Consider the following 25,718-nt stretch of genomic DNA (forward strand, 5'->3'; position numbering starts at 1 on the left):
TGAAGGCAACATATTCCTAAAGGAGAAAAGCTTGAGGCAATTTATCTAGACTTAAAGTCAGCTCTAAGCGAAAAAAAAAAAAAAAAAAAAAATCACTCTAAGCAGGAAGCTTCTTTCAGATTAGGTAGACAGTATATACACACATAGGCACAAGACACTGTTTCAGTTATCCATTCACTGGAACAAATGCATAACAAACAACCCTATACTCAGTGAGGTAAAAAAAAACATTTTCAGAGAGAACTAGCACCATGGCGTCCGGCTGCAGGATTGGCCTGTCCATCCTCAACAGCGAACTGGCCAGTTTAGGGGCAGAGTGCCTTCGGATGCTGGACTCTGGGGCCGATTATCTGCACCTGGATGTAATGGACGGGCATTTTGTTCCCAACGTCACCTTTGGTCACCCTGTGGTAGAAAGCCTCCGAAAGCAGATAGGCCAGGACCCTTTCTTTGACATGCACATGATGGTGTCCAGGCCGGAACAGTGGGTAAAACCAATGGCTGTAGCAGGAGCCAATCAATATACTTTTCATCTCGAGGCTACTGAGAACCCGGGGGCTTTGATCGACATTCGGGAGAATGGAATGAAGGTTGGCCTTGCTATCAAACCAGGAACTACAGTTGAGTATTTGGCACCATGGGCTAATCAGATAGATATGGCCTTGGTTATGACAGTGGAATCTGGATTTGAAGGGCAGAAATTCATGGAAGGTATGATGCCAAAGGTTCACTGGTTGAAGACCCAGCTCCCGTCTTTGGACATTGAGGTTGATGATGGAGTAGGTCCTGTCACCATCCATAAATGCGCAGAGCTAACATGATTGTATCTGGCAGTGCCATTATGAGGAGTGAAGACCCCAGATCTGTGATCAACCTGTTAAGAAGTGTTTGCTCAGAAGCTGCTCAGAAACGTTCTCTCGATCGATGAAACCACAAGGAGTCCAGTGTTTCTGCTTATGAGATCTCCTTTTCATTGGAAAACAAGAATATTGACTACCAAATCGTACCACAGTTGAGGCAGTGCTGCTTTTCCTAGCAATTGTTCATTCCAGTGACTAAAATCCACTTTGCAGAATGTTCCAAGAGGTTAGAAATTGTTGTGTATTACGTTTTCAGTGATGGAATTTAAAGATTAGTGTGGTAAAATACCATTTTTACTGGGAGACTTGATTTTTATAAAGAGTAAAAATATGGCTGTATCAAGGTTATGAACAGAAATTTGTCTTAATGCCTAAGGAAGGCATATTAGCTACTATGAAAAAAATTTTTTTTCTGTATTTCTAAAAAGAGTTTTCTTTGCTTCTTGGCTTTTCTGAAAGCAAAGGAAGTCCTGTTTTTCCTGTTTCGTGTCATTTTTGATTTGTGTATTTGCATGATAACAGTTTGGATCTGGCGGGGATGGATGGCTCTTCTAGCTTTGAAAACATCTATTTTTTACTTTGCACCTTATATTTGATACATAAAAAAACCAGTGTATTATGAAGTCCAGGGATTTTCAGGTGGTCTGTTGTAAAACGCAAGCACAAGTTTTATCAGGGTGTTTTCTTTGTTAACTTTGCTATAGCGGCAGGTTATTCAGTGGTTCTTCCCCCACCCCGTACGCACCCTCCACCAACCCCATTTCCCCTTTTTCTTAATCACACCTGCTGTTCTGAAGGACATAAAATGTTTTCCTAGCTGTATGCTAAAAGGAAAGGAAGGCCTCTATTTGGAAGTAATATTAAGTTGAATCCTCTCTTCCCCTTTCTATTTGTTTGACCTTAGCAAACCAATCCAACCAACCTCTTTGAGCTGATTATTAACTGATTTATATATTGAATGTAATCATAACAACAGTGGGGGGTTGTGTTGAGGATTAAGAGATACTATTAATTATATACGTAAAGCTTCCACTACTATTCCTAGAACTGTAGGGTAGTGGAATTTGAGGATGCTCAATACAAAGTAGCTATCATTATATAAATGTATGCTTTGTAGATTATAAAGTATGTTGATGATATCTCATTAAACCCACAAATCAGTCCTATGAATGGTAAGACAGGTATGTTTGTCCCCATTTAAAAAATGAAGATACTAAATAAAGCTCAACAGGCTGGTACCATGGAAAGGAAGGATCCAGTAAAGAAAAAACAAAACAAAACATTTTCATTATGCTCATGGATATTTTTTACTTTATTTTTTTAGAGCACTTTTACGTTCACAACAAAATCGACAGAAATGTACAAATAATTCCCATATCCCCCCCACCCCCGAGAGCCCCCCACACACATTATTAATGAGAGCCCCCCACTATCAGCATTATTCACTTTAATGGTACATTTTTCATCAAGGATGAATCTACACTGACACAGCATAATCACCCAAAGATCATAGCTAATCACCCAAAGTCCACAGTTTACCTTAGGGTTCACTCTTGGTTGTTGTACATTCTTGGGTTTGGACAAAATTATAATGACATACATTCATCATTATAATATCATATAGAATATTTTCACTGCCATAAAAATCCTCTGTGCTCTGCCTATTCACCTTACCCCTCCCCCCATCTGGCAACCACTGATCTTTTTATTGTCTCCATAGTTTTGCCTTTTCCAGAACGTCATATAGTTGGAATCATACAGTATGTAGTCTCTCCAGATTGGATTCTTTCACTTAGTAATATGAATTTAAGATTCCTCCATGTCCTTTCATTGCTTGATAGCTCAATTTTTTTTAGCGCTGAATAATACTCCATTGTTTGAATGTACCACTGTTTATTAAACTGTTTATTATCTAATCTTGGTTGCTTCCAAGTTTGGGAAATTATGAACAAAGGTGCTATAAACATCCATGTGCAGAAGATATTTTTGTGGACATAAGGTTTAAACTATCTTTGGGTAAACAATAAGAAGCGCGATTGTTGGATCCTATGGTAAGAGTGTGTTTCATTTTGTAAGAAACCATCAAACTGTCTTCCAAAGTAGCTATACCATTTCACATTCCCACCGGCAGTGTATGAGAGTTCAATCACTGGTGAAATCCTCAGCAGCATTTGGTGTTGTCAGTTTTCGATTTTGGCCATTCTAACAGGTGTGTAGCAGTATGTCATGGTTATTTTAATTTGCATTTCCCTGATGACATATCATGTGGAGGATCTTTTCATTTGCTTATTTGACATCTGGATATCTTCTTAGGGGAGTTCTGTTAAGGTCTTTGGCCCCTTTTTAAATCATGTTTTTGCTTCCTTGTTGCTGAGTTTTAAGAGTTCTTTGTATATTTTGGATACCAGCCCTTTAACAGATGTGTCTTTTCCAAATTTTTTTCCCAGTTTGTGTCTTTCTTATAGTTCTCTTGAGCTCATGGATTCTTCAAGTCAGGAATCAGGAGGAGGCAGAGCTGGAATGGCTTCCTCTGGTCCATAAGTCTAGCACCTTGTCTTGGAAGACTCAAAATGCTGATGGGTGACTCAAAAGGCTGGAAGCTAGAGTCGGCTTCTCCACTCACATGACAGGCACCTGGGCTGGGCTAACTGGAGGGCTGGGCTCAGCTGTGACTGTCACTCAGCATACCTTCAAGGGCCCTCCTGATGTGTCTTGGGCTTTTCACAGCACACCAGCTTCAGACAGTTAGACTTCTTACACAATGGCTGAGAGTTCCAAAAGCAATTGTTCCAACAGATAAGGTGGAGTTGCATGGGCCTTTATTACCTAGCCGCTAAGGTCATATGGTGAGGATGATCACTTTCACTGTACTCTATTGGTCAAATCAGTCACACCCTTCCCAGATTTAAGGGGAAGGGGTACAGAGTATATATTTTTATGGGAAGAGTAAAGAAGTTGCAGCCACATTTTAAAACCATCACAGACATATTTCCGTAGAGAGATAGGGTAATACATGCCAAGGGGTTAACAGTGCCCACCTCCCACAATCCCTCAAAGCGAATTTTGTTAACCTATTATTTTAAGTCAGACTAATCCAAACATATCCTCCATGGATGGCAAAATTTCACCTACCTATTTTCATGTGATACAGTAATAAACAGAAACTTCATTTTATCTATGTAAATTGCATCAAGAATGACTAACAGCTTGCTTTTGACCCCAGTACCATCTGCTAGTTATAACCATTTCTTATTTTTCAAACACGATAAAGCTCAGATCCACCCTCAGACTTAGGCTAAGTCATATCCTAAGAGAGAATATAGAGAACACCTAGAGCAAGTAAAGCAAGTAGATCAGGATCATGCCAACATTATGGCTACTGAAATCAACGGCCAATCCTTGCCTCAGTGATTACTAGACTTTAGGATTTCACGGACCAAGAACAATTTCAGGAATAAAACAAATGGGAGCAAATAAAGTTACCAACTTTTTATTTTCCAAAATAAGAACATCTAGAAAACAACTACTCTGTAACTATCATCACATTAAAAAAAAATAGAATGGACAATTTCAAAATAAAGCATAATCCTTTAGAATGAATAAGTTTGACCAAATAAAAACTCACTATGTATTTTTTTTTTCTCATTTCTCTGCTCACCTGTAGAACCTTCATCATGAATGAACCCCAGTTCACACACTGGTGTGGGAAACCACCTGTGCATCTGACATTCTGGTCCCTTCCCTCCCTTGCTTTATTCTAATAGTTCTAGAACTTTAGCTTGCTCCTAGAAACTCAATTTAAAAGATAGACAAGGACTTCCCTGGCAGCCCAGTGGTTAAGAATCGGCCTGCCAATGCAGGGGACATGGGTTCGAGCCCTGGTCTGGGAAGAACCCACGTGCCGCGGAGCAACTAAGCCAGTGTGTCACAACTACCGAGCCCACGCACCACAACTACTGAAGCCCGCGCGCCTAGAACCGCCGGTCCTCAACAAGAGAAGCCACCGGTGAGAAGCCCGAGCACCACAATGAAGAGAAGCCCCCGCTCACCGCAACTAGAGCAAGCTCACGTGCAGCAACGAAGACCCAACGCAGCCAAAAATAAATAAATAATTTTAAAAATAAATAAAGACAGACAAATAAGGAAATTATTATAACGTGAGTGCCATAAGGTTACGGGTTGGGGGGAGGGGGACAGGGGATCAAGGAAGTTTTCACAAATTACGTGAAAAAGATTTTCCCATGAGAAAGAATGGGAAAGATTATTATAGATGGCAATGACTGTGGCTGAAAGCACAGAGACAATCTATGTATGCAGTATATCCAAGGAAGACTATATTGTGTATCAAAAAAGTAAGTAGTGGATATACTTGGTTGTAGAGTAAGGGTTACTTTTCTCTTCTTTATTCTTCTATTTTTTGAAATTCAACAATGGAGTATGTGTTAATTTAATGATCAGGAAATTTTTTAAAATAACGACTTCAATTTTGTAGGTTAGTTTAGAAAGAACAAACAAAAGGCCTATTTCCCTTTAAGAAATCAGTTTGTATTAAAAGAGGCCAAATTTTAAAAAGGAGATGTTATCAAGCTCCAAACTTTGGCTAGGACCCTGGGGAAGACAACATTCCCTCAGTGCTTCTGTGAGAATCTTAGTCTGGGTGTATTCAATACTGCAAGCCTTCTTGTCCATATATGGTCATTAGTCAGAAATTCTCAGGTGGCAGGTACTGACAGGTCCAATGCTGGAGTCAGACACCAAGGTTAGAATCCCAGCTCTACCACTAACTAGCTCAATGAGCTTTGCAAACTACTTAACCACTTGAATCCGTTTTCTCACCTGTAACATGGAAAACTGCCTACCTTTGGGGATTTTTGTGTACATCAACTAATATACTGTAAGAAAAGCACGTAGAAAATTACAGATAGAGGACATATTTGTGTATCTAATTGAGAGGTACATATTTGTTTGCTCTATTGGTTTAGGAAGGCTTTAAGATCCCATTTGCCATTTGTTTGCTCCGGTTCAGCTAAAAGCTTTAAGCACATAAAATTTCTTTGTCAGTTGTAATGTCAACTCACTGAAACTCAAATGTATGCGAGTTTTTAACAAGTTCCAAATGCAGTACTGCTTCTAAAATTAAGCTATCCCTAGAATAATCCTCTGCACAATCCCGAAATAACTAAGTGGCTCTACCCCTAGATTCTGGCAACTGACACAAAACTAGGTGGACGTTTCCCTTTTTTTTTTTTTCTGTCTTCTTAGTCCAGCTGACTCCCCTATCCACTCCCAGGGAGAATCGGAGATGTTCGTGCAGATAAAGCTTCAGCTCTAAGGTAATGGCCTCTTACCCAGGCTTTCTTAAAGCTGGAATATAGTCAGCAGAACAACGTAGCAGGAGTTCCTCATGTGTTCTCAAACGACCTATACAGCTTGCAGAATCCTCCTCGGCCACTGGGCCACCCGGCAGCGACGGCACAACTTCCACACACCTCGGCTTCATCCAACCTTGTACCCTTGGTATCCATCCCAACAGCCCCGCCCCGGAAAATAACCAATCAGAGAGTGGGAAGTGAGCCGGATGGGGAGGGCCTATCTTGGCGCTGTCCACGAATCACCAACCTCAGACAGCGGGGGCGGAAGCGGAAGCCCTGGTTTGGCCTTGGTTCCGCCTTGGGGGACTGGCCCGTGGGAACCAGTGAAGAAATCCTGGGGCTGGTGGGTTTAAGTTTTCATCTCTTATCTATCAGCGGAATCGGCCGAGCAGACGCCTGCGAGCGCGGGAGGGAGGGAACTTCACCGCCCAAGAAAAGAGTGAGCGGGCAGGCAGCCGCGGGGCAGAACCGAACTGATTGCAGGGTCTCTACAGGCCGGTCCGGCTCGGCGCCGCTCCCCTCGAGGCCATGCTGCAGGCGGAGCTCCGGGCGATTCCTAGGTGAGAGCAGCGGCTCTGCCGGGGATTCCACCGCGGAAGAACTGGGTAGATGCAAGGTGGGAAAGAAAGAATGCTGACCGCACTGCTCCCCAGTACTACCCTGAGCCGCCGCGTTTGTGGCAGCAGCAGCAGTAGCAGCAACAGAAAGCACAGCGTGGGCCGAGGAGGCGGTTCCAGCTGGTGAAGTCGCTCCACGGCTGTTTTTCCGTAGTATGAGAGTCGACAGAACAGCCAGAGACCCCATTACCATCTCTTTCGAGCTATTTTCCCTTGCTACTCGGAGCTGATTTATGCGGAAACATGCCTTGCACTTGTACCTGGAGGAACTGGAGACAGTGGATTCGACCTTTAGCGGTGGTCATTTATCTGGTGTCCATAGTGGTTGCGGTTCCCCTGTGCGTGTGGGAATTACAGAAACTGGAGGTAAGAGGGTCCCGCACCATCCGCCTCTACCCTTTCTTCTACCGTTCTGCCCAGCTAAGGTAGCCTGTTTTTATCCCGGATGCTCCAGACTTGATATCCTGAAAACCATGTCCTGTAATGAACCCGTGACATAGCCTGTCTGATTTCTGGTTGTTAACGGTTTTTCAAACCATGCTACTCGTGAAGGTAGGACCGAGAAAATAAAATATATTAAGATAGCTGCTTCGGAGAGCACTGTTTTGCAAACATTCATCAATATCCTGAAAGTAAGGTAACTTTACTTCTGAAATCTGATCTGTTTAAATATTAAGACTTAACTAGATCTAAAGACCAGGTGTTGAATTTTATTAGCGTTTAACTGGCTTCCTGAATTAAAGGATTCGAGTTGGTTTAACTTCGTTTTTACTTTAGAAATTAACTCTTAACAAAGGTTTTGAAAAAAGTCCCTTGTATAATTTTTGATGTCATATTCTTATTATGACATCAGTAAAGTACTATAAGCTGAAAGACCCCAAGGTAAATATTTAACTAAGTATAAAAATTGTAATGAACTTTTAAGTTTGAAGTTCATAAAATTCAGGGAAGTATTTTTTCTTAGAAACAACTATTTCACAAGAGTTATGACAAGACCATGGCTATTTTAGGCCTTTTGTGTGGGAACAATCTTTATGTAATTAAATGAAATGCATTTAATATATGTTTGTTTTCTGTATGTTCACTCAGTTTTTTTTGGTTGACTTTTCTAAACTAGCATAGTCCATATAGTTATTCTTAATATTACACTACATTAAGTATTTCTAGTTTGTTAGATATTTAGGTTACTTCCATAATTTGTCTACCAGAATTCATATATAGACATCTTAATATAAATAGGGATTTCTTACTTTGGAGTATTTCTTACTTTGAAATATAGGAACTATTTTAAAGATTAATACTATGTATAATAACCTAATTTAAGATTTCTCTTAGTTGTTGGTGTCAATGACAAAAAATTAAGAAAGAGATGGAAAATTTTATTCAAGCCAAACTGAGGATTATAGCCCGGGAGACAGCCTCTCAGAGAGCTCTGAGGACTGTTCTGAAGAGATAAAGGGGGAAGCCAGTATATACGTGATTTTGGCAAAGGGGGTATGTGCGATCAAGCGCACATCTCGGTAGAAGGTCACAGGTCATGAGGAACAGACATCTAAGTTAATGGTTTTAGTGCTTTTCTAAGTATGGGAAGATGCAAGAATCCAGGTTCATAAAAATTTTCTCCTGAAAATATCTATCTGAAGACAAGTTTTCCCAGAGCACAGAGTGCCTCATCCTGATCTTGCCCCAACACACACCCCAAATTCCTTTCAGGGTGTATTATTCCTTTCAGGGTGTATAGCCTCAGTGGCTAGTGATTTGATTCTTGTAGAACTGGATGGTGGGCAGCAGTCTTTATTTTACAATCCCTTCCTTTTCGGTCTTAATTTCAGCCAAAGTTTGGGAGGCATTTCGACCAGTTTGTCCCATGTGGCTAGGAATGCTAATTCCCAGGTCAGGTGAGGATTTTGTTGATAGGCCACTCAATGTGCTATTACTGGACGAGGCTCTGTTAACAATGACCAAAAGCCTCTGGGCCACCTATCTTGCTGTTACTGTCCAGGAAACGGTTCCCTCTTCTTGTTGTTCCCTCTTCCCATATAGAAGAAGCTACACGATTACGGTTATGGATGTTATAGAACTATATATTTGGTCAGTTGTTTCAAGTGGCCTAATCATCATTAATTTTATCTGAGTCTCAGTCACACATTTGGTAATGCAGGAAACAATAATCTTGTAAAACAGGCAGAATACAAGTAATTTAGCTAGTAACATTAATAACGTCATAAGTAAGTATTAAGCTATGAACTTCGTTAGGTATGGCCCGGTGTCTCCCCAGGTCGTCTGACCAGTCTGTTCTGCACCAATCGCTGTCTTTAAGGGGAATGGTATATTGGCATTGCACATAAAGCTCACCAGAGATGTCTGCACTGACAAGGCTAGTGGTGGGTCACCGTGACACCTTTCAGAATTGAAAAAGGAATGTTATCGTCTAAGGAATTATGTGGCTGGTACCAGAAGGAGAAAAAGTGATCACTATGGTTGAGCAGGTATTTCTGCCATTGAGGAGGTCGGGTTAATGCATAATGCAGGTGCGTGATGCTTCTAGAGGGGAGGGAGGAGGCCAAAGGGCAGAGAAAAAGTTCTATGTGTAAATATTTCTTGTCTTGCCTTAAAATGTAAATTTTTATTTCATCACTGATGTCAACTGTACTTTTTCAGTACGGGCTTTTAAGGACAATTTTAATCTGCAATCTCGACTGCTAACATCCTGAGCCAGATTCTCATCGTGTATTCCCTGGACTATTCTGAACATACCAACCAGAGTGTCCAGTTAAAACATAAGTCACATTATGTGTGTCCTCTGAAAGTTTTCCAGTCACTCCTAGTCCTGGATTAAAAGCCAGTATTCCTGACTATGGCATTGGAGCCCAACATGATCTGAGACCACCTCCACCTCACCGCCCTCTGACTCTCTCTCCTCAGTTCCTGGGTCTCCTCCACACTTGCTTTGCTCAAGTGCAGGGCGGGCTCCCTCGTTTGGGCCTTTGCATGTCATAATATTCCTTTCTCCAGACGGTATTCTCATTCCTTTGTGTCCTTCAGGTTTTTACTTCAATGTCACCCAGCTACCCAGTTTAAAAATCGCAAGCTTCACTTCCTCAACTCTTCATATCCTCTTCCCTTCTTTATATTTTTTAGGACTCACCACCATCTAACAGGATACATTTTTTATCTTGTTTTCTCCTTCTCAAATATCGGATACTTAATAAATGATTATTTGAGTCCCAGTGATAAATCAGGCTGGTATTCTGTATGGTTAGAGAGAGAAACATGGCACCTACTTTCATGGAACTTGGTGGTGGAGACAAACACAACCAGCAAAAACAAATCAATAAAATAAAATTATGTAAAATGCTTTGAGGAAACTAAAAAAGATCTAAAAAGCGAACAAGCAGGGCAACATTATTACACGTCTTCAAAAGACAACTCTACCAGCCTATGGAAAATTAAGTGGAAGTGGAAGAAATTAGAAAGTTCTTTAAGGTAGTTCAGAGGTAGTGGGTGCCTGGGCTACGATGACTTATGGCCCAAGTCAGAATAGCAGAAACAGAGATGGAAAAGTGAATTTTAAGTATCATTGGAATTGAAGAAATAGGGCTTGACACTGGATTGGATTGGGGAAGAGAGGCAGTGGGAGAAAGGGGGAAATCAAGAACCACTCTGAGTTTTATGTCTTGAACAACAAGGTAAATGGTGATGCCAATTACCAAGATGGAAACTTGATAGATAAGGACAGGTTTGAAAGCATTTGAGTTCTGTTTGGGACACTTAGTTCAGGGTATATGAGAGACATTCCATTCACATGGGTACGTCAAATATGCTGTTGGAAATGCAAGTCTAGAGCTCAGAAATGTCTGAGCTGCAGATATAAATATGAGTTGTCAGAACAGAGATGGTGTTGAAAGCCATAAAAATGGATGAGATTATAAAGGGGAAGAAGAAGAAGAAAAAGCAGAGGACTTGGCACCAACATCTGTAGGTCACAGGGAAGAATAGGAAGTTTAAAAAGCAGCAGCAGGGGCTTCCCTGGTGGCGCAGTGGTTGAGAGTCTGCCTGCCGATGCAGAGGACACGGGTTCGTGTCCCGGTCCGGGAAGATCCCACATGCCGCGGAGCGGCTGGGCCCGTGAGCCATGGCCGCTGAGCCTGCGCGTCCGAAGCCTGTGCTCCGCAACGGGAGAGGCCACAACAGTGAGAGGCCCGCGTACTGCAAAAAAAACAAACAAACAAACAAAAAAAAAGCAGCAGCAGCCAGTGGGGAAGTAGGATGCCAGGAGAGGGGTGTCATGGAAGCCAGAACAGAAGGACAAAGTAGTGAACAGTCTGCTGCTGAGTCATCCACTGGAGGGTCATTTGTGATCCTCGTCATGGTTTCTATGGAGGTATCAGGTCCGAAACTAAAGGGAGTTGTTTGAAGAATAGATGTGGAGTGAATAAGTGGTATCAGAATATGAAGACAGGGACTTCCCTGGTGGCGCAGTGGTTAAGAATCCACCTGCCAATGCAGGGGTCACGGGTTCCAGCCCTGGTTCGGGAAGATCACACATGCCGCAGAGCAACTAAGCCCGTGCACCACAGCTAGTGAACCCACGTGCCACAACTCCTGAAGCCCACGCACCTAGAGCCCGTGCTCTGCAACAAGAGAAGCGGCTGCAATGAGAAGCCCGCGCACTGCAACAGAGTAGCCCCCGCTTGCCACAACTAGAGAAAGCCTGCGCACAGCAGCGGAGACCCAATGCAGCCAAAAATTAATTTAAAAAATATGAAGACAAGTTTTTGTTCATTTTGTTTGTTTTGAGTATTTTTTGACTCAGGAGAATGAGTGGCACAGTAGATAGAGAGGAGTGTGGGTAAAGGGAGGGTCCCCCACCCCCACCCCACCCAACCATTGTGTTTTGTTGTTAAAGTGTTAGAGACACTAACCACAGCATGCCCCTAAGGTAAGGTATAATTTTCTTTAATCTTCTTAAAAGTCCTGAAGCATAGGAAGGAATTATCCCAGTTTTACAGATGTGAAAACTGAGACGGATAAGTGGCTAAAGTGACACTATGCTAAGTACTTAATATACAATCATTCTCATTATTCACTGGATGAGTTTATGTCTCTAAAATGCATAACACTGTGCCCGGCACATAATAGGTGCTCAGTAAGCCTGAATTATCACTATTGTTTTTAAAATATCATCACTATTGTTGCAGTGGGGCAACAGTTCTGTTCTCGTGGGATAGCATTTTCAGGTAGCATTTTCATTGGGATTAACTTCACAGCTGAACACCTAAAGCAAAGTTATAATGCATCTGATTGATCACTAGAAAAAGTAATTGACATGTTTAGGAACAGTTTCATATGAAAAATACTTGTCTTTTAAACATCAGAATCACAATGCTCACTCTGTGAGAAGTCAGTGGGAACTAAGGTTGTAGAAAACTGGAGGATCGGCTAGCCCATCCCATGCCCATGGGGCATATACTCATGACTGGAGTGGCCAGGTGACCATCTGCACTACTTAAACCATCTTTCTCATTGTCTTACTTGGTTGAGCATGTATAAGTGAGGTCATATAAGTTAAATGCACACGTCAGGGACTTCCCTGGTGGTCCAGTGGTTAAGACTTTACTTTCCAATGCCGGGGATGCAGGTTCGAACCCTCGTCGGGGAGCTAAGATCCCACAGGCCTCGGGGTCAAGAAAACAAAAGATAAAACAGAAGCAATATTGTAACAGACTCAATAAAGACTTTAAAAATGGTCCACATCAAAAAAATCTTTAAAAAAATAAAATAAAAAATAAATGCACACATGATGTCACGCTGCTCTGCATTTGTTTCACCCTGCCCTGCTGGTCCTATGTTCCAAGTAGCTACTCTGTGTAAGTGCTCCCTTCTTGCCCTCAGGACAAGTGGGCCCAGAAAGCACTCTCCTGTTTCTCTTTAACTCTCTGCTCTGAAAGCCTTTGGCTGAGTGAGTTAACTCACTCCTGGAGGCTGGTCTTTAATGGTCTTTTTCTTTCCTCTCTGCTTTCTTCAAGTTACCTTAGGAAAAAAAAATCTACACTACTTATCTCTTCCTTGTTTTGTGAGCCCAATAAACCCTACTTATGGCTGATAAGTTTAACATTAATTGTATCCTTCTATCAGTGTGTCTCAAATGTGAATAATTTATTTAGAGATAAATGTAAATTAAAATAAATGTAATAATCACATAAATAATTTGTACAGATACCTAGAGTTGACTTGTTACATATAATGTCACCTAAATATGTACACACATAAAATAGGTTCAGTTCTTATGCACACAGCTTTTTAAATACCTTAAAAATCAAAACAGTTATAAGACCAGTGATTCAAATTAGTGGCATTAATGTGGACAGGTGATGTTTTTCTGAAACTGATTCATCACTTGCACTGTAAAACTGGTACTAACACTATGATGCAAGATTTTAAAAATTTGGAATCACTATAGTGAAATGACTCCATTCTCCAGTCACTTTTTTGGTCTGTTTTGTTTTTTTTAACGTCTTTATTGGAGTATAATTGCTTTACAATGGTGTGTTAGTTTCTGCTTTATAACAAAGTGAATCAGTTATACATATACATATATCCCCATATCTCTTCCCTCCCTCCCACCCTCCCTATCCCACCCCTCTAGGTGGTCACAAAGCACCGAGCTGATCTCCCTGTGCTATGCAGCTGCTTCCCACTAGCTATCTATTCTATATTTGGTAGTGTATATATGTCCATGCTACTCTCTCATTTTGTCCCAGCTTATCCTTCCCCCTCCCCGTGTCCTCAAGTCCATTCTCTAGTAGGTTTGCATCTTTATTCCTGTCTTGCCCCTAGGTTCTTCGTGACCATTTTTATTTATTTATTTAGGTTCCATATATATGTGTTAGCATACAGTGTTTGTTTTTCTCTTGCTGACTTACTTCACTCTGTATGACAGACTCTAGGTCCAACCACCTCATTACAAGTAACTCAATTTTGTTTCTTTTTATGACTGAGTAATATTCCATTGTATGTATGTACCACATCTTCTTTATCCAGTCACTTGTTTTATGATCATTTGAAAAAGAACTTTCTTCCTTATAGCATATGGAGGACACTTGACCATCATTAGTCACGAGCACATAATTTTTCTCTCAACTCTACCACCAAGTTCTACCTTTTGGCACTAAGGCAATCATAAAAACAAATACGGGCATTAAAAGTACTTGGCACTACTGTTCTTAATGATCACCTTATAATGAAGATCTAGAATATATTATTATTAAGTCATCATTAAAATGAGTACTGAATTTTAAATGAAACTGAGCCAAGGAAAAACCTCTGGAAAATTATTGTTCAGACGTTCTTTTCAGAATCTTCACCTCTGTGTATTTGCTTTTGACTTGCTGCTTTGATTAATCTCCAGCATTCAGCAAGACTTTTATTTGCTTTTCAAGTTTTCCATACAGTTGAATATAGAAATTCATTGTTGTAAAAATATGTTTGTTCTCTATACTTTTGTTTTCTACTTCTTTAATCTTTGACCCTTTATGAAAAAAATCTTGTTTAAAACAGCAAAAACTACAAGTTGTGGACTTAGTTCCTTTTCCATTAACTGTTCAAACTCAAGTACTAAAAATAAATGCCCACCTTTTTTGCTTTAAAAAGTTAGCATTTGCATTTTTTTTTAATTAAAAGGATTCACATTCTTCAAGGCAGGCGTACAAGTTAGCGTAAAATTCATTCCTGAGGGCCCCTCAGATAGAACAGAGTTTCAGCTAAATTTGTTTTTACCAGAAAGTGAGTGGATTACTTCAACTCTATGTTAGGATGAGGTAATTCAAAGTATATTTTTAGAAATTGAGATTTTAGAGGTTAAAATGTTGATCAGATATTGACCTAAGAAAGAAATTAGGGACTTCCCTGGTGACGCAGTGGTTAAGAATCCGCCTGCCAATGCAGGGGACACGGGTTCGAGCCCTGGTCCAGGAAGATCCCATATGCTGCAGAGCAACTAAGCCCGTGTGCCACAACTACTGAGCCTGCGCTCTAGAGCCGTGAGCCACAACTACCGAGCCAGCACACCACATCTGAAGCCCACGTGCCTGGAGCCCGTGCTCCACAACAAGAGAAGCCACTGCAATGAGAAGCCCGCGCACCACAACGAAGAGTAGCCCTCACTCTCCGCAACTAGAGAAAGCCTGCACGCAGCAACGAAGACCCAACTCAGCCAAAAAAAAAAAGAAAAGAAAAGAAATTAGATCTTTTGAAAATGTAATGTCCTGAGTTGATAATGTTGTATATAAGAGGAGCAGCCTATATTAGCACGGGTCCTTGGACAGGAGTTGTGGCAGTGCTTAGCAAATTGGAGGGTCAAAAGACATGATGCATGTGAAGAATTCAGCAAAGTTATCAGGCAAATAGCAATCAGTAAGTGTTTTACTAACATGTTGTGTAACAGTAAAATTTGCAGAAAACGTTGATTTGCAGATTTTTATGCAGGCATAAAAGCAGAGGAATAAACCAGAAGAAGATTTTTAGATTTGACTTGCAGAAAATTTTAAAACTTTTGTACATCCTTAACACAATAATCAAATATAAAAGGCAGATAACAAGTTAGGGGGAAATGACATGATGTTATTAATATTCTTAATGTATACAGCGCTGTTACAAAAGGCCACGTGAGGAAAAATCCACCCCCTCCTTCCACAAAAGCATAAATGGGCTGTTTATTGAAGAAGTAATAAAAATAGCCACTAGTCATTTGGAAAATATTGAGCCTCGGTAATAATCAAATAAATAAAAAGTTTTAAATACGAATATTTTATTTAGCTCTTTAGTTTTAATCTCAGAGAACTTATACTAACATATTCTTTGCTGATTAAGGTTGGAATACACACCAAGGCTTGGTTTATTGCTGGAATCTTTTTGCTGTTGACTATACCTATCTCGCTTTGGGTGATACTGCAGCATTTAGTGCATTATACACAACCTGAGCTACAGAAACCAATAATAAGGTAAATCTTTATATGTTTTGATTCTACTAGTGTTGTGTTGGCTTATCTCATAAATATGATGTAAACTTTTAAATTTATGTTTTGCTTTCCAAATAGGATTCTTTGGATGGTACCCATATACAGTTTAGATAGTGTAAGTATGCTTCATTTTATCTAATTAACTGATAACTTGTTTGATGATGCTAACTGTAATTAAGGTAATAAAAGGAATATTATTTGGCAATAAGGAGTTAGGTTAATAAGTGAAAAGGTTCACTTGTTTTTAATATTAATAGAGAAGATAAAGTATAATCATAGAAAAGGCAGATGTTTTAAAATTTAAGATTAGTAGCTCTTAGTCCTTTAAAGAATGTAATACTTAAATTACATTATCATCCTTTTTATTTATTATAATATTTATTTGGACCAAAACAGAACTCTTCCCCAGTGGATTCTAATACATGCAGTTGTTACAGATAACTGCTTTAATTTGATTAAATATAAAGAAAATATCTTTAACATCCTTTTCTGTGATTGTGTCAAGAAGTTTCAGATTATATTTAAGAACTCAAGTACATAATTTAACTTCTCTCTTCATTATTTACCCCCAACACAAATGTTTTTGTTTACCAATATCCAAGATGCTTATTGCTTTTAAAAATTCATTTCACAGATTGGTAGCCCTCGTAATGATAAAATTTAGAAAGTTTGATCTAATTATGTGAGTACCATGAATTGGAGTGGTAATTCATTTTATCGTAGTTGCAACTGTTTTTAACATCTGTGCTTCTTCATAGTGGATAGCATTGAAATATCCCAGCATTGCAATATATGTGGATACCTGCAGAGAATGTTATGAAGCTTATGTCATTTACAACTTTATGGGATTCCTTACCAATTACCTAACTAACCGCTATCCAAATCTGGTATTAATCCTTGAAGCCAAAGATCAGCAGAAACATTTCCCTCCTTTGTGTTGCTGTCCACCATGGACTATGGGAGAGTAAGTATGTTTGGTTTTAATTCTTTTATGTTGGGTTTTATTTAAGCGAGTTTAACTATCATTTCTCTGCAAAGTAGTGTGTTAAGGACTATATGCAGGACGAAAAGTATAAGACAGAGTCTGTACCCTGATGTAGTTCATAATCAAGTGTGAAGACTAAGAAAACACATTTTTATAACCCACACATATAAGATAGTTTCTTTTACATTATTCACCCTAAATAGAAAATTAAAATGTTGTGGGGAATAAAACCTTAGAAATCATCTAATCAACATCCTCTTACAGTTGGGAACCAGGGTCTGCAGAGATTAACTTATTCAAGTCACACAGTGAATTAATGGCAAAATCAGGTCTAAAACGCAAGGAGAAGGTAATCTAGGTGGGGAAACAGCATTTGATATGAAATTAGAGCAACAAATAGCAATGTTTATTCTAGTAATATGTAAGTTGGCCTTATTGTACATTCATGTAGGACAGTAAAGGAAAATAAAGCCTAAAAGGTTAAGTTGAAACTAAGATTGCATTTATTCTATGTATTTATTTTTCGGCAGGAAACATCTGAAGCCAGAATTTTAGAAAGATTAATTTTACAATACTATACAGGATGCGTTAGGGGGAGAAGAGTCCAGAAGGGGAAATAAATTAGGAGGTTATTATAGTAGTTCATTTGTGAGATATGCTGAAGAGGAGTGTGAAATTGGAATAGAAAGGGAGACAATAAGAGAATGCAACTGGAGAATCAACAGGACTTGATCACTGATAGAAGGGGATGTAGGTGGAAGTTGCAAGCCAGTGTAACTGGAATGACTTGGAGGAATCAGTGTAGATATATGGCCTAGGGTTAGCTCCATTGCCTTCCATGCAGTACAGAACCATTTCTACAACATCAGCACTAAATGGAGCACCTAGTACGTGCTAGTATATAGATATAATACATATAACAGATGTGGAACTTAATGGAACTTACAGCTTGGTTAGGAATTAAATGAAGACACAAATATATAGTTACTTATTTCAGGAAATGCTATGAAGGAAAAAGAACAGGAGTCTATGAAAGAGGGTAGTAAGGAAAAAGTAACGTAGGTTGAGGATCAGGGGAGAGATATTGTGCTCAACTCCAAATAAAACAAGAACAAATAGGGATTTATAGCCAAAGAGATTGGGGTGGTCACTGGATGGAAAATTACTAAGGAGACATCAAGGGTAGGGGGATTCTCTCTAAACTGGCCTGATAAGAAGGAAGAGGAGCTTGATTGCATTTCCGGGGTGATCAGAAACTGGGGGTGGGGTGTGCTGGTGATGGGTGTCTTAGCAGGATTTTTTGCTCAGACTGACTTCACAGGCCAAGGACAGGGCCTAAGGATGATGCCTAGTTGAAAAGAAGGCTCAGAGGAGTCCTGTCTAAAGTTTGATCAAGGAGAGACATTGTCAAGTGAGAAGCCATTATAGGATGTTAAGCAGAGGTCTGGTTTCCAAGATTACTTGTACTCTTTGTAGACTGAACTGGACGTGGGCATAGATGCAAGAGATTGCAGTGGTCCAGTTAATATGATGATGATGATGGTGGTGGTGGTGGCAGCGGCAGCGGCAGCTTGGCTTCAAGCAGGACTCTTATTAATACAGAACCTGAGATGAGGCTCTAGCTGCCTCTTCAGGCTGGCTCATCACAGCAGGTGGTCAACCCCAGAGCTTTTTCAAATGATGCTATAGGTCAGAATTTCCCTTTTCTGTGCTTGTGCAATTGATTTATTCCTAACTACACAAGCAATTACATTTATTCTTGTTAAGACTCTGTGTTGGTTTCATTTTTTTCCCTGAGACGCTTAGGTTCTGACAGCTGCTACCTGAATAATATCAGCAGTGCATCCATAACTGTAACCCAGGTTTTCTTTCCTTTGAAGACATTAAGCATTTAACAAATCCGTGCCGTTTGGGGGTATGGTTTTAGTAATATAAAACTTCTCATTCTCTCATATATAAGTACATTTTAGGTTACCAGTCTCCTTCTATTAGATAACTGGTGTTATATATATGATCATTACTCAGAATATTGCGGTTGAGGATAATTCAGTATAATGCTTTGGTTTTAAGATGCAAATGCCACGGCAAGTTTCTAGTCCTTAGATGTTAAAATTAAGTCTGCTTTTTGTACTCTGATTTCTGTGACATAAGCACTGAGCACAATGAGTTTTCTTTTAATGAATTTTAGATTTTATGTATGTTAGTTTGTGAGAGGAGGGGAACATTTTACCCAGTGATTTAATACTGTTATGAAACAAATGTTTTCATGAAACAGTACTAACTCTTACTATGTATTTCCTTCCTCCCTTTTGTTTCTAAAATTTGGGTCACAGCCTACTGAATTACATTTGACACAATTTGAAAAAAATTTGCCCTAGGGTATGTACCTTGGAGTGGATATGCTAGGTCTTTAGGTTTTGTGCAACTTTGTGATAAATTGATTGCTGAAGTGGCAGTACCAAATTACTCTCCCATTAACAGTAGAAAAGATTTCTAATTGAACCACAGCGTCACCTATATTTAGAATTACCAGGGCTTCTTTATGTTTGCCTGTTAAGAGGGTGTAAAGGATTTCCCTGATTAGTAGTGAGGTTGAGCAACTTTTCATATGTTTATTAGCCATTTGTGTTTCCTTTCTGAGGAATGATTGTTTCTGTTTCTCATTTTTTAATGGGTTGTCTGTACAGGATCTTGATATGTTTAGATACTAATTCTTTATTTAATGCATGTTAAAAATATCTTTTTCTAGTTTTTGGCCTGCTTTGGCACTTTTACTATATCTTTTGATAAATGAAAGTTGTGACATTTTATATTGTTGAATTTATCAATCTTATTTTATAGTAAGTACTTAGCGTCTTGTTCAAAAAATTCTTCCTGACCCCCAGGATTATAAAACCATTCTCCTCTGCTTTTCTTCTAAACATTTCATATTTTTTCCATTAAAGCTTTATAACAGGGACTTCCCTGATGGTCCAGTGGCTAAGACTCCACGCTTCCACTGCAGGGGGTGCGGGTTCGATCCCTGGTTGGGGAACTAAGATCCCGCGTGCCATGCAACACGGCCAAAAAAAAAAAAGACTTATAAACACGTATTGATTTTTTTTTTCATATGCTGTGTGAGGTAGGAATGCAGTTTCATTTTATTCCATTGCCTTCCTGACCTAGCACCATTCTGTCTCCTACCTCACTGGTCTATGTAGCCATCTCTGCTGTATATAAAGGTTCCATATATGTGGGTCTATTTGTGATCTTCGTTTTTTCTGTTTTATTGGTTAACTTCTCTATCCCTGGACCAATTCCATACATTAACTACTATAGTTTATTAATAAGCCTTAAAATAGAAGGGCAGGTGCCCCACCCCTATTATCTTGGCTATTCTTGGGTCGATGCTCTTACATATAAATTGTAGAATCAGCTCGTCAGGTTGTTTGAAAAGCCCTATTGGAGTTTTTGTTTGTTTGTTTTTTTGCGGTACGCGGGCCTCTCACTGCTGTGGCCTCTCCCGTTGTGGAACACAGGCTCCGGACGCGCAGGCTCAGCGGCCATGGCTCATGGGCCCAGCCACTCAGCGGCATGTGGGATCCTCCCGGACCGGGGCATGAACCCGTGTCCCCTGCATCGGCAGGCAGACTCTCAACCACTGCGCCACCAGGGAAGCCCCTGGAGTTTTTTGATTGGAAGTGAATTCAATCTTCAGTTTATTGACATTTTTATGGTTTTGAGTCTTCTTATCTATGAATATGGTCTACTCTCTACTTATTTAGCTCTGCATTTATCTTTTAATTAAGTATAGTTTTCTCATAAACGTCTTGTAAATTTTTTGTTGACCTTATTAACATCTTATATTTTATTGCTATTATAAATAACATCTTTTTAAAAGATTAGTTTAATTGCTGCCAGTGTGTAGAAAGGCAGTTGATTTTTGCATATTGAGCCTATATCCAAAAGTCTTGTTAAGTCTTCTTATTCTGTAGATGTTAATAAGTTCTCTGTAGCCAGTCATCTTCAAAAGAAGGATTTGTTTGCTTTCTAGTCTTTATACCACACATTTCTCTTTCTTCTCACTGTGCTGATGAGTGCCTCTAGACTTTCTTGTATCATTCCTGGTTTTAACATTTGGATTTAATGATTCTAAAGGTGTTTTGTAGGCATCCTTTATTAGGTTAAAAAGCTCCTTTTTACCCCTAGTTTGTTAAGAGTTCTTAATCATGAATAAGTATTGAATTTCATCAAATGCTTTTTCTATACCTATTGAGACAATCATAATTTTTTGCTTTTAACCTGTTAATATAGTGAATTAGATTAATGGCTTTTCTAATGTTAAAATCCCCTTGCTTTTAGAAGATAAATTTTAAGTGGTTATGTATCATCAGCTTGTCTACATCATAAGCTTTATAGAATTTTTACAACTTTGTTCATGAGAAAGATTGGGTCATGATTTTCCTTTCTTATACTGGCCCTGTCTGGTTTTCACATCCAAGTTTTGCTGCCTGAATAGGAGTTATTGCATTTTATTTATATATCACAGAAAGAGATTATATACTATACCTTGAAAGATTATTCTGGACTGTTCTTTGTGGGAGGACAATTGTAGAACTGTTTAGGCTTCCCGTTGTTTCTGGAATAAACTTTTTTTTAACTATAGCATTTAGGAATTAAGCAGAATAGACAAAGTTTAAAAATGTGTAGTTAGGGGATTTCCCTGGTGGCACAGTGGTTAAGAATCCGCCTGCCAATGCAGGGGACATGGGTTCAATCCCTAGTCCGGGAAGATCCCACATGCCGCAGAGCAACTAAGCTCGTTCACCACAACGACTGAGCCTGAGCTCTAGAGCCCATGCGCCACAACTGTTGAACCCACGCACCACAACTACTGAAGCCCATGCACTCTAAGGCCCGCATGCTGTAACTACTGAGATTGTGTGCTGGAACTACTGAAGCCTGTGTGCCTAGAGCCCATGCTCCGCAACAAGAGAAGCCACCACAATGAGAAACCCGCCTACTACAATGAAGAGTAGCCCCTGCTCATTGAAACTAGAGAAAGCCCGTGCAGTGCACAGCAACAAAGACCCAACACAGCCAAAAAAACATATAGGTAGGGACTTCCCTGGTGGTCCATTGGTTATGACTCCATGCTTCCACTGCAGGACACAGGTTCGATCCCTGGTCGGGGAACTAAGATCCCACGTGCCACATGGCACGGCCAAAAAATAAAAAATAAAAATAAAATAAAATGTATAAGCATATATTAGTTTATATCTTAATCTCTTTTGAATCTGTCATTATGACTCCTTTTCCTTTTCTAATGTTACTAGTATCTCTATTTTTTCCTTGAACAGTCTTGCTGGAAGTTTGCCTATTTTTAACTAGTCTTTTTAAGAACTGACTCTTGGTTTTGTTGATTATCTGTATGTTTGTTTTCTATTTCATTCATTTATACTCTATTTTTACTTCATTTCTCCCATTTCCTTTGGTTTACTCTGTTCTTATTCTAACATGAGTCTTAGCTTATTAATTTCTAGCCTTTCTTCTTTTTTAATACTGCATTTAAAACTATACAATTCCATTCATGTTCTGCATTCACTGAATCCCTTTTTTTGTTGGGGTATCATTGACATGCAACATTATATTAGTTTTAGTTGTCCAACATAACTATTCAATATTTGTATATACAATAAATGAAATGACAACCACAATAAGTCTATTTAACATCTATCGCCCCATGAATCCGTTTTCATATTTAACATTTTCATCATCATCCAGTTTAAGGTTTTTAAATTTCTGTTTGGATTTTTTCTTCACCCAAGTTATTTTGAAGTATTTTAAAACTTCCAAATATGAGGATTTTTTTTTTCATTTTATTTATTTGCATTGTAGTCAGAGAATGTATGAGACAGTCTCTGAACTTGGTTAAGATTTGTTTCATGCCCTCTGGTACATGATCAGTTTTTATAATGGTTCTCTGTGTGCTTGAAGAGAATGTGTATGCTGTATTAGTGAGTGGCTGTGTAGTGTTTATCTCCATGAGGTCAATCTTATTTTATTATGTTATTTAGTTTGTCTGCATTTCTGTTGATTTTGGCTACTTGTTCTATCAGTTACTGAAAGAGATGTTGAAATTCTGCCACTGATAATTTGTCAATTTCTTTGTGTACTTCTGTCAGTTTTTGCTTTATGTTTAGATAGTTTCTACTCCAAAAAATCTTTTTTGTCTTAAAGTTCCTTTGTCTGATGTTAAAAGGTATCCTATCTTTCCTTTGTTTAGTATTTGCCTGGCTTACCTTTCACTATCTTTCACTTTCATCTTTTCTGTGTCCTTATGAGGTGTATAACTTTTTTTTTAAGTTTAGTGTTTTCTTTAATTCTAATCTGATGATACATCACTTATACAAGGTATGCTATTTATATTTTTGTGATTATTGATATATTCATTTATAATTTGGGGGACTTTTTGTTCTGTCTCACTTTTTCTAGTTTCCTTTTCACATTGATTACACTTTTAAAATAAACTTTTATTTTGGAATAATTTTAAATTTACAGAAAAGTTGCAAAGACAAGACAGAGATTTGCTATTACCCTTTATCCAGCTTCCTCTAATATTAACATCTTTTGTAATCCTGGTACATTTGTCAAAAGTAAGAAATAACATTGGTACAATACTATTAACTGCAGAGTATTCAGATTTCCTCAGTTTTTCCACTAATGTCCTTTTTCTGTTCCAGGATCCAATCCAGGAATCCAGATTGCATTTAGTCTCTTTTTAAAAATATAAACTTTCATTTAATACTTTGAAAAAGCTATAAGAAGTTTGAGAAGGTCCTTCTAATTATTTAATAAATAATTTTAAAGTTTTTCAATCATTTCTGGGATACAAATTTAATAAATGTAATAGACAAATCTGTTTTATACCACCCACATTGAACAAAAGTTAATACATTACAGGTCTGTGATTCCATATTTGCAATTGTTAAAAAATGTATATAGGGCTTCCCTGGTGGCGCAGTGGTTGAGAGTCGGCCTGCCGATGCAGGGGACACGGGTTCGTGCCCTGGCCCGGGAAGATCCCACATGCCGCGGAGCGGCTGGGCTCATGAGCCATGGCCACTGAGCCTGTGCGTCCGGAGGCTGTGCTCTGCAGCGGGAGAGGCCACAACAGTGAGAGGCCCGCGTACCGCAAAAAAAAAAAAAAAAAAAAAAAAAAATGTATATATATGTACATAAAGCCTTGAAAACCAAAAGTTTTTTCATAGCTTATCTAATGATAAAACTTTATTTATAATCTTTGACTATTTGTAGTTTTAATGTGACTATCTTACTGTTTATGGAGTACACTGCAGCTGTATCAATGTTGGGTTACAGGTGCTACTCCAAATCTCACTGATAGTTGATTACATTATTTTGTTGCTGTTTTTCTTATTCTATTTTTTTCCCCTCACTACTATTTTGGAAGTTATAGTTTCTATTTCTAGTCTTATTGTGATTATATAAAGCCCTATTTTAATCTTAAAAATTAGATATCAATTTTCGGATAGAATTTTTTTTTTTTTTTGGTAATTCTTTTATAGATTTCACTGTAGTGCATCAATTTATTTGTTCCTTACTCCTCTTGCATCTCAGATCTGACTGGGATCATTTCCTTCTTTCTAAAGTATGGCCCTTGAAAGTTCATTTAGTGTCAGTGTATCAGTGGCAGATTTTCTCAGATATACTTAACCAAAAATATCTTTATTTTGCCCTCATTCTTGAAAGATAGTTTTGCTGGATATAATCCTTTGTTGACAAGAATTTTCTCCAAACATTTTGAAGATTTTGTTCCACCTAATTCTGGCTTCTGTTGTTACTGTTAAGCCTCTACTGTTAATCCAGTTGTCATTCCATTATAGGTGACCTATCTCCAACTGCATTTTTTTTGGAAGTTTTAAATTTTATTTATTTTTTTATACAGCAGGTTCTTATTAGTTATCCATTTTATACATATTAGTGTATATATGTCAATCCCATTATCCCAATTCATCATACAACCACCCCCCACCGGCCACTTTCCCCTCTTGGTGTCCATACGTTGTTCTCTATGTCTCTGTCTCTATTTCTGCTCTGCAAACTGGTTCATCTGTACCATTTTTCTAGGTTCCACACATATGCATTAATATACAATATTTGTTTTTCTCTTTCTGACTTACCTCACTCTGTATGACAGTCTCTGCATCCATCCACGTCTCTACAAATGACCCAGTTTCGTTCCTTTTTATGGCTGAGTAATATTCCACTGTATATATGTATCACATCTTCTTTATCCATTCATCTGTCGATGGGTATTTAGGTTATTTCCATGTCCCAGCTATTGTAAACAGTGCTGCAGTGAACATTGGGGTGCATGTGTCTTTTTGAATTATGGTTTTCTCAGGATATATGCCCACTAGTGGGATTGCTGGGTCATATGGTAATTTTATTTTTAGTTTTTTAAGGAACCTCCACACTGTTCTCCATAGTGGCTGTATCAATTTACATTCCCACCAACAGTACAAGAGGGTTTCCTTTTCTCCGCATCCTCTCCAGCATTTGTTGTTTGTAGATTTTCTGATGATGCCCATTCAAACTGGTGTGAGGTGCTACCTCATTGTAGTTTTGATTTGCATTTCTCTAATAATTAGTGATGTTGAGCAGCTTTTCATATGCCTCTTGGCCATCTGTATGTCTGCTTCGGAGAAATGTCTGCCTAGGTCTTCTGCCCATTTTTTGATTGGGTTGTTTGTTTTTTTAATATTAAGCTGCATGAGCTGTTTATATATTTTGGAGATTAATCCTTTGTCCATTGATTCATTTGCAAATATTTTCTCCCATTCTGTGGGTTGTCTTTTCCTCTT

The 25,718-nt window shown here is 38.9% G+C and overlaps 1 protein-coding gene and 1 pseudogene across 1 annotated transcript in view; both read left to right on the top strand.

Annotated features, from left to right (window-relative positions):
* Positions 1-251: 251 nt before the first annotated feature.
* Positions 252-928, top strand: LOC136123621 (ribulose-phosphate 3-epimerase-like; annotated as a pseudogene).
* Positions 929-6,521: 5,593 nt separating this feature from the next.
* The window catches only part of TMEM184C (transmembrane protein 184C), a 31,890-nt gene continuing 12,693 nt past the window's right edge, over positions 6,522-25,718 (top strand). Inside the window, exons 1-4 of the mRNA XM_065877786.1 lie at positions 6,522-7,215; positions 15,721-15,851; positions 15,948-15,984; positions 16,628-16,833. Of these exons, the coding sequence (XP_065733858.1) occupies positions 7,093-7,215; positions 15,721-15,851; positions 15,948-15,984; positions 16,628-16,833 (497 nt within the window). The 5' untranslated portion in view covers positions 6,522-7,092. The remainder of the gene's footprint in view (positions 7,216-15,720; positions 15,852-15,947; positions 15,985-16,627; positions 16,834-25,718) is intronic.

Source organism: Phocoena phocoena, chromosome 5 (genome assembly GCF_963924675.1).
Source record: "Phocoena phocoena chromosome 5, mPhoPho1.1, whole genome shotgun sequence".
NCBI classification, from domain to species: domain Eukaryota; kingdom Metazoa; phylum Chordata; class Mammalia; order Artiodactyla; family Phocoenidae; genus Phocoena; species Phocoena phocoena.